We start from the raw sequence: 9,984 nt of genomic DNA, 5'->3' as shown, positions 1-9,984 counted from the left end.
AATGATGTGGCGCCGAGTCCCGACAAGTAGAACTGTTAAGTGCCTGTGAATAATAACCATAGTCGGTTGTAGTGTTTTTACCTTGCTCGTGTCTTGTCCCCTTCCCCCATTGATTGCATGGCTGTATATGTGCATCTGTGCAAAATAATAAATGTGTTTGTGTGAATGTTCACCCGTTCGTCGTGTCTTTTTTCCCCCAAATGAACTGCTATCTTGCTTTCGGAATACCAGTTGGTTTTTGAATACTGATCGTAGAATCGGTTCCGGCGAGGTCTGGCGATAATACCCGCTCGGTTATCCCAGAACGGAACGAACCGCTTAAGCGGTTCATGTCCAAACAGGTCTTCGCCGAGGTACGGTCCCTCGGTAGGTTACCCGCGCGAATACTTAGCTATATCGATATTCGGCGATTGACCCTGTCGCGCGCGGGTATAATATGGACTGGGCCGTGGTAGGATTAAAAACCCACCCATGACTGGTTTCTGGCGTTGTTCCAGAAAGTCACGACTGAATTGTCCTTTCGGTGGGCGAGCGGCCGTTATTAGTTAACGCGGTCACTCGCACGCCGGGCGGGCGTAGATTCGTACCAGTATGTATATGCGTTTATGTGTTTGTGTGTGTGTGTGTGTGTGTTTTTGATCTGATCTGTGTATGGCAGCTTGTAGAGAAAACTACACAACACCAAGCTCTACATTCCTGCTGTCGACCTAATAAATTGTTACCTGTCAGGTTCTTAGGTTGCTAGCACACCTTTTGTAAGTTAAAACGGATTCGATCCCTGCATGATGGAATGAAGGCTGAATGTACAGTTGGTGACAATGTATCACAAGGCTGAATGTACAGTTGATGACAATGTATCACAAGGCTGAATGTACAGTTGGTGACAATGTATCACAAGGCTGAATGTACAGTTGGTGACAATGTATCACAAGGCTGAATGTACAGTTGGTGACAATGTATCACAAGGCTGAATGTACAGTTGGTGACAATGTATCACAAGGCTGAATGTACAGTTGGTGACAATGTATCACAAGGCTGAATGTACAGTTGGTGACAATGTATCACAAGGCTGAATGTACAGTTGGTGACAATGTATCACAAGGCTGAATGTACAGTTGGTGACAATGTATCACAAGGCTGAATGTACAGTTGGTGACAATGTATCACAAGGCTGAATGTACAGTTGGTGACAATGTATCACAAGGCTGAATGTACAGTTGGTGACAATGTATCACAAGGCTGAATGTACAGTTGGTGACAATGTATCACAAGGCTGAATGTACAGTTGGTGACAATGTATCACAAGGCTGAATGTACAGTTGGTGACAATGTATCACAAGGCTGAATGCACAGTTGGTGACAATGTATCACAAGGCTGAATGCACAGTTGGTGACAATGTATCACAAGGCTGAATGCACAGTTGGTGACAATGTATCACAAGGCTGAATGCACAGTTGGTGACAATGTATCACAAGGCTGAATGTACAGTTGGTGACAATGTATCACAAGGCTGAATGTACAGTTGGTGACAATGTATCACAAGGCTGAATGCACAGTTGGTGACAATGTATCACAAGGCTGAATGCACAGTTGGTGACAATGTATCACAAGGCTGAATGTACAGTTGGTGACAATGTATCACAAGGCTGAATGTACAGTTGGTGACAATGTATCACAAGGCTGAATGTACAGTTGGTGACAATGTATCACAAGGCTGAATGTACAGTTGGTGACAATGTATCACAAGGCTGAATGTACAGTTGGTGACAATGTATCACAAGGCTGAATGTACAGTTGGTGACAATGTATCACAAGGCTGAATGTACAGTTGGTGACAATGTATCACAAGGCTGAATGTACAGTTGGTGACAATGTATCACAAGGCTGAATGTACAGTTGGTGACAATGTATCACAAGGCTGAATGTACAGTTGGTGACAATGTATCACAAGGCTGAATGTACAGTTGGTGACAATGTATCACAAGGCTGAATGTACAGTTGGTGACAATGTATCACAAGGCTGAATGTACAGTTGGTGACAATGTATCACAAGGCTGAATGTACAGTTGGTGACAATGTATCACAAGGCTGAATGTACAGTTGGTGACAATGTATCACAAGGCTGAATGTACAGTTGGTGACAATGTATCACAAGGCTGAATGCACAGTTGGTGACAATGTATCACAAGGCTGAATGCACAGTTGGTGACAATGTATCACAAGGCTGAATGCACAGTTGGTGACAATGTATCACAAGGCTGAATGCACAGTTGGTGACAATGTATCACAAGGCTGAATGTACAGTTGGTGACAATGTATCACAAGGCTGAATGTACAGTTGGTGACAATGTATCACAAGGCTGAATGTACAGTTGGTGACAATGTATCACAAGGCTGAATGTACAGTTGGTGACAATGTATCACAAGGCTGAATGTACAGTTGGTGACAATGTATCACAAGGCTGAATGTACAGTTGGTGACAATGTATCACAAGGCTGAATGCACAGTTGGTGACAATGTATCACAAGGCTGAATGTACAGTTGGTGACAATGTATCACAAGGCTGAATGTACAGTTGGTGACAATGTATCACAAGGCTGAATGTACAGTTGGTGACAATGTATCACAAGGCTGAATGTACAGTTGGTGACAATGTATCACAAGGCTGAATGTACAGTTGGTGACAATGTATCACAAGGCTGAATGTACAGTTGGTGACAATGTATCACAAGGCTGAATGTACAGTTGGTGACAATGTATCACAAGGCTGAATGTACAGTTGGTGACAATGTATCACAAGGCTGAATGTACAGTTGGTGACAATGTATCACAAGGCTGAATGTACAGTTGGTGACAATGTATCACAAGGCTGAATGTACAGTTGGTGACAATGTATCACAAGGCTGAATGTACAGTTGGTGACAATGTATCACAAGGCTGAATGTACAGTTGGTGACAATGTATCACAAGGCTGAATGCACAGTTGGTGACAATGTATCACAAGGCTGAATGCACAGTTGGTGACAATGTATCACAAGGCTGAATGCACAGTTGGTGACAATGTATCACAAGGCTGAATGCACAGTTGGTGACAATGTATCACAAGGCTGAATGTACAGTTGGTGACAATGTATCACAAGGCTGAATGTACAGTTGGTGACAATGTATCACAAGGCTGAATGTACAGTTGGTGACAATGTATCACAAGGCTGAATGTACAGTTGGTGACAATGTATCACAAGGCTGAATGTACAGTTGGTGACAATGTATCACAAGGCTGAATGTACAGTTGGTGACAATGTATCACAAGGCTGAATGTACAGTTGGTGACAATGTATCACAAGGCTGAATGTACAGTTGGTGACAATGTATCACAAGGCTGAATGTACAGTTGGTGACAATGTATCACAAGGCTGAATGTACAGTTGGTGACAATGCATCACAAGGCTGAATGTACAGTTGGTGACAATGCATCACAAGGCTGAATGTACAGTTGGTGACAATGCATCACAAGGCTGAATGTACAGTTGGTGACAATGCATCACAAGGCTGAATGTACAGTTGGTGACAATGTATCACAAGGCTGAATGTACAGTTGGTGACAATGTATCACAAGGCTGAATGCACAGTTGGTGACAATGTATCACAAGGCTGAATGCACAGTTGGTGACAATGTATCACAAGGCTGAATGTACAGTTGGTGACAATGTATCACAAGGCTGAATTTAAGTGAAGAATAGTTTGCCCGAGTGCTACACCGATGCCTCACACCTTTATTTCAATCTGCTGATTGAGCCATCTGTGCTTCTTCTCCATGTCCCAATGATTTAGGGTGTGCACGTGGTCCTATCCACCAGTGTCAACAATTTGGACATGCCATCGTCTCTATCTGCAGATGTGAGAGAGAAGCTGATGACTGCGAGGCCTAACAGTGGACGGTGCAAACACGGGGAGGCAGTTTGGGATAGAGTCACTAGGGGATATTATAGCAGCCAGAGAACTCCGTTGGCTCGGACATATTGCTCAGATGGAAGTCAACCACATCTTAAGAAGCTCTTCTTTTGATGGTTTCCACAGTGTCCATCGGCACATGGAATCGAGCTAAGATGGAGAGGCAACGTTCGACATTCATGAAGGTAGATGGTGCCCTGTAGCTCAGGAAAGATGTTCTTGGAGAACGAAATGCAAAGGGTGGTTCGATGCCTGTCCCAATAGGCCTTGAGATCACATGTACATTAATTTGGGCACATTACAAGTGAGCATGGTGACCGGGGAGAAGGGGGGGTGGGGGCAAAGAGAGATGGGAGGGGTTGGGTTCCCAACCCTCTGCTAAAAGTGATTATCTTTTTTGGGGGAGGGTGAGGGTTGGTAACGGAGTGGGGGGTGGGGGTGGGGGCAAAGAGAGATGGGAGGAGTTGGGTTCCCAACCCTCTGCTAAAAGTGATTATTTATTTTTGGGGAGGGTGAGGGTTGGTAACGGAGTGGGGGGGGGGGATGACTATCAAATCGAGCTTCCAGCTAGCATTTCGAAAGCTACATGTATTTTCCTCTTCCAAACATTTCCACTTGAATTTGTTTTGTTTTGTTTGATTAACTGTGTGATCGATTTGGGTGAATTTATCTTGTGCACAGTGTTAGCCCCTGTCGCCAACATGTAATCTAAAGGCCTGTTTCAAGAAGAGAGGAAGAGAGTGGTCCAGCATATTTCCGTGCAATTTGAAAACGTTGATCCTTCAGTCCAACCAGCAATGGCTGATAAGACGATTCCGAAGATGTGTATGCACTAACTTGTGTCTCCGAATTTGCAGGCCCTTACTAAATAAAAAAAGACATCTCAAGTGAGGTCCTCCTCAGCTGCCAACTGATGTGGTTATGCCATGTATGTCGCACACCTGACTACAATGCCCAACCAGCTGCTTTTCAGCTGTGTGGGAGTGAGGGAAGGAGTACTAGGCAAGGCATGGGCTGAAGTGGCAGTAAACAAACATGGCAAGTAAGGACCAGAAACTCCTATAGGTCTAGCAATGACTGATTTTATGGCTGTAAGGATCGTTCAAGGTAGCGACGTTGCGTAAAGGCTCCAGCTAGCCATATCACTAACAACAACAAAGTATCTCGAGGAGCTGTTTATTTAGAGGCAGGCAAAGAGAAACAGCCCCCGAGGAGTCAGAAGAAAGAGCAGATGGAAGCTGCTGCAACACCACGGCGGATGGTGAGGACATGGCGAGTATCTGAAGACAGGATCCGATCAAACAGATACCCTTTGTGACTGAGAGTTTTTTACAGCTTGTGGACTCACCACACCGCTGAGATATTGCTGATGTGGTGCAAACAACGTTTCTATTGCTGATGGCTTCATGCTTTAGGTCGTGCCGGTGGTTGCGTCTCTGTGCTTCTTCCCCGTGTCTAATGATTTAGTTTGAGGGTGTGAACGAGGTCCCGTCATCGTCGGTGATGAAAGGGTGGTTGTCGGTGACTGTGAGACTTTGTGACCGTCCGCGTCTAAGGAGGTGCATGTGCACGAGCATGTGGCTGACTTGTGTCTCTACGTGTGACGCTGTTAGTTTACGGCGGGGATGTCAGATGAAAAGCCATTTCGGGAGGAAATTGAGTTGGAGGACGAAGAGCAAAGTGATGATGAAGATGAGGGGGAAGACGAAATGTTGGAGGGACAGGTTTGACAATTTGTGTGATTTATTCTGTGATTATAATGTTCTTTTTGTGTTGATTTGTCTTGCGTGGTTATTATCCTCTTCTGAACATCCTGCAGCGGTTACTTACGATGGAACCAAGAGATGATGCTTTGTTTAGCCTGTATGCATTTCTGAGTGAAATACTTAAATATAATATAGTTACAACATTTGTACACATCAGAAACACGTGTTGATTCCTTCATTATCATTGAGGAGGTAAATGAGAGGATTTCATCTGAAAACTCGTAAATTTGTATCACGACTCTCGATTGAACAGGTGAAACGCCTGATTGTTTCACAACAGTTGTATCACTTGCTTTCTCCATTGGTTGAAAAATCCAAGCATTGTAATTCTTTTTGTGCAGTTAGTCCTTTCTCTCAAATATAGTTGAAGGTGCTGGTCAGCTCAAGCCAGATTAGATCTGTGACTTGCTTACAGGTACCACGTAAACCTGCACGAACCTGTTTCATGGTCAGGTTGGCAGCGACTAAACCGTCTCCCCCACCAGGTTTTCTGGCGAGGAGGGTGTATGGGTATGGACACCCAGCAGGATTAAAAACAAAACCTGTCAAAGGGCGGAGGAGCTCCTTGTGAGCCAACGGCCATCCATATCTAGTACCCAACTGCATCTGCGGACATCCTACTGCAGTTGGGTTACTTTTTTTAGGAGGTTGGTGGCAGGATTTGCACTCCGGCCGCCATAGAACACTTCATTACGCAAAACCCACAAATGTAAGGAAATCTGAAAACCCACTCCGTGGGAGTACCTCCTGTTTGCCCTCCACAGGGCAGCTCACGGGATGACAGAATTGGGGCAAGCCTTAGGGACCGCCCCCCCCCCCACTCCTTCATGAAAGGAGGAAAATCATGGGGTAAATCTCCAGGGTCAGATTGCGGGAGAGGATGTTGGAGTGGTGCTGAGGTGTTTTCCACCAGTTTTTCTCCTTGGCTTAACCTGAGGCGGTCCCATCGGGTGGGTGCTTGGAATGTCCTATCCCAAAGAGAGGATGATCACCTGTCTCTGTTATCATCTGAGCTCAAGCGTTTGGACATCAGTATTGCAGCTCTCTCTGAGGTTCGGAGACCGGATAGTGGTGAGATCGTGGCAACTAGTTACACCTACTAATGGTCTGGTCGTTCTGATGGTTACCATGCCCAAGAAGTTGCTGTAGCTTTGTCCAAAAAGCTGACTCCAATGATAATTGAGGTAACACCGGTCAACGAGCATATTATGAGACTAAGGATTCGTCACTCCTTGGTGTCGTTTTCCTGGTCTCTGTGTATAGTGATCTCTCTGTGTATGTGTATACTGAGGAGACTGATCTCACCGTGAAGGACGTATTCTATACAGTGCTCAAGTCTGTGGTTGATCAGTGCCCGAGGTGAGATACTCTTCTGGTCTTGGGGGATTTCAATGTATCGACTGGAACTGATAAAGATGGTTACGAGACATGTGTTGGTCCCCACAGGTCTGGAACTGTGAACCAGGATAGCACCAAGTTCCTTGACTTTGCAAGAAGTCATGGACTTAGGGTGGTTGGTTCATGTTTTGAGTGCCCAGAAACTCATCGCTGGACTTGGTATTCCAATGCTGGTGGTGCAGCAAAGGAGATTGACCATGTGCTCGTTCATGGTCGCTGGAGGATGATCCAAAACTGAAGGGTCTACCGAAGTACTCAGTTCCTCACTACCAGCCACATGCTTGTTGTAGCAACTCTGAAGTTGCAGCTTAAATCCGGGAGAATGGTACCATCCCTGCCGAGGCTGGATGTTGGCAAGCTCAAAGATGAGTGGGTAGCTGAGGAGTTTGCAAACAGGCTGAGTGCGGATTTGGGGGGGTCTGGGTGCTTTGGGGAATCCTGAAGAGTTGTGGAGTGCCTTCAAGACCACCGTCCTTGATGTTACTGGTGGATGTCTTGGAACTCGCCACAGGAGGAAGAAAAATTTTGTCTCAAGGGATGCTGGATGCCATTGATGAGTCACAGGACCAGGCTTAATGGCAGAGCTGAGCTGTTCAGGGAGCTGAGGCGTAAAACTGGATGTGTGCTGAGGATATCCTTTTGGGGGCCCTCGAGGTGCTCAATGAGGAGTCTGAGCCACTGGGATTACGGGTTTCCTGGGTCAAAACTAAGATCCAGGCTTTCATTGACATCTTGGATGCTGCTATCTTGTCTGTACCTGTTTGTGGTGAGGATGTTGAGGTCACTTTGAGATTCACTTACCTTGGCAGTGATATTCATGTCTCGCTGGCTGTGAGCCAGAGGTCAATAGATGTTGGATCATGCCTGGGGAGTCATGGATCATGGGGTGTGGTTCTGCAGGTACCTGTGTAGGTGGCCAAAAGTCTGAGTCTTCAGGTCCTTGGTGCTTCCAGTCTTGCTCTACGGATGTGAGGCTTGAACTCTGACCAGGGATCTGAGATGGAGACTTAATTCCTTTGATACCAGGTCTCTTCGGAGAATCCTTGGCTATCGCTGGTCAGACTTTGTGTCCAACGAGCAGTTGCTGAGAGACTCAAATGAGATCTGTTACCTGCATAGTCCGTGAGTGTCAGCTGTGGCTGCATGGACATGTGGCTCATTTTCCTGACGCTGATCCTGCTCACCAGATTCTCTCAGCGAGGGAGCCTCGTGAGTGGAGGAGGCTAATGGACCGACCACGTGCTTCGTGGTTGCAGCAGGTTGATCTGCATCTCAAGGAGATTGGGATGGGCCATGCATCTGCCTGGGGGATGGCCAGACGGAGGCCCCTGAAGTACCGGCGGAAAGTGGACGCAGCGGTGTGCTGTTCTGGCTCATGCTCCCATACCTGACCTCACCATAGTTGAAACAAATTTGTCTGCTGAAGCCAGATGTTAATTAATTCAAATCTGTGTGAAGGATGGCTTACAAAGGGTGAATCCCCTCCTCTTCTGCCCCCACTTCTTACCACAGTGTCTTGGGGAAACACAAAGCACACCTGAATGGTGGCTGCATGGAGGGGGTGGAGTTGATGACTGTAGGAGCTTGCAGGAGGGTGAGTTAAGTTTTTGTGCTTAATATTGTTGTGGAAATGACTCCGAGGGGTTAAAAATGCTTTGTTTGGTGCAATTATTTGCTTAATGAGTGTTTTCGAATAAGCGTAAAGTAATTAAATGTGATATTAGATATGTGTCACTCATGTAATAGACGGAGACTTCCAACCCATCCTCGTGTGTCGAAAATTGTCATCCCTTTTGACCTTTTTACCTCCGCCACCGAAGGTGGAAGGAGGTTTTGTTTTCACCCCTGTCCGTCTGTTTGTGTGCAGGATATCTCAAAAAGTTTTGGACGGATTAGGATGAAATTTGGCGGACAGGTTGGGTGTGTGTGACAAGGATGAACTGATTAGATTTTGGTGAAGATCCCGATCCGGATCCGACGACGAGAATTTTTAAAGTGATTCTTCTCCATTGAGAGATGGGGCCAAAAACAATAAATGGCACGATATCTCAAAAAGTTGTGGACGGGGTTGCATGAAACTTGGTGGACAGGTTGGTTGTGTGGCACGGATGAATTGGTTCGATTTTGGTAAACATCCGGATCTGGATCCGGATACGAGAATTGTTTAATTTTTTAAGTGATTCTTCGCCATTGAGAGATTGGGCCAAAAACTATATGGTACTGTATAGCATGATATTTCAAAAATGTATTGGGCCTGATATGTTCCATTGGATCAGGCATTTCATGGTGGGGGGGGGGGTGGGGGGTATGCGCTTTACCCAGTGCCCTTATGGTATTTGATGCTTTTCCCATTAAATGTTATTTTGAGGCATCCGAGAGGCCTTTAGGCGGCAAATGATCATCGTCCCTTTGGGACTGTGACTCCTTGAAAAATTGGCTGAAATGTCGGGGAAGGAGTTTGTCCTACTCACCGGCTGGGATGCGGTTCAATAGTGAGAGGAACGGGAAGGGCGTGAATCGTCTTCATTGACGCCGGTACCCGGTGTTATATAAGGCCTGGGGAACAAGGATTGGGGCCGAGAACTTGGAGGACTGGAAGGCCGCGATAACAGCTCATGAAGCGGGAGCCGCTTCCCATCCAGCTTATGCCATGCCCCATCCAGTCGATGCCGCGGCGAGTCACATCCCTCCCTCCCTCCCTTCCATCGCCACGTCTCCAGGACACTTGGCCAGTGCTTGGACTCAATTAGGGCAATTTGCTCGACCCATCGGGTTTGTCAACCATCTGTCCCTCTATCGTCAATTTTCATCTCTATCATGGAATGGATGTGGGCCCTAATGCTTCGGCTAATTAAGGATCTGCTGGT

General features: G+C 46.3%; 1 protein-coding gene across 2 annotated transcripts in view; it reads left to right on the top strand.

Moving 5' to 3' along the window:
- Positions 1-9,984, top strand: part of TRABD (TraB domain containing) — a 197,447-nt gene that overhangs the window by 167,861 nt on the left and 19,602 nt on the right. Inside the window, exons 1-3 of one of the 2 annotated variants that reach the window (XM_085853261.1) lie at positions 61-755; positions 5,567-5,677; positions 8,630-8,711. In XM_085853261.1, the coding sequence (XP_085709387.1) occupies positions 5,579-5,677; positions 8,630-8,711 (181 nt within the window). In that variant the 5' untranslated portion in view covers positions 61-755; positions 5,567-5,578. Of the gene's footprint in view, positions 1-60; positions 756-5,566; positions 5,678-8,629; positions 8,712-9,984 lie in introns of those variants that run through there. The other variant, XM_085853260.1, reaches the window with a different exon arrangement.

The sequence above is a fragment of the Eptatretus burgeri genome, chromosome 13, assembly GCF_056783735.1.
Source record: "Eptatretus burgeri isolate ZD-2024b chromosome 13, Ebu_testis_v1, whole genome shotgun sequence".
In the NCBI taxonomy this organism is placed as follows: domain Eukaryota; kingdom Metazoa; phylum Chordata; class Myxini; order Myxiniformes; family Myxinidae; genus Eptatretus; species Eptatretus burgeri.
This window is presented reverse-complemented; position numbering and strand designations above follow the sequence as displayed.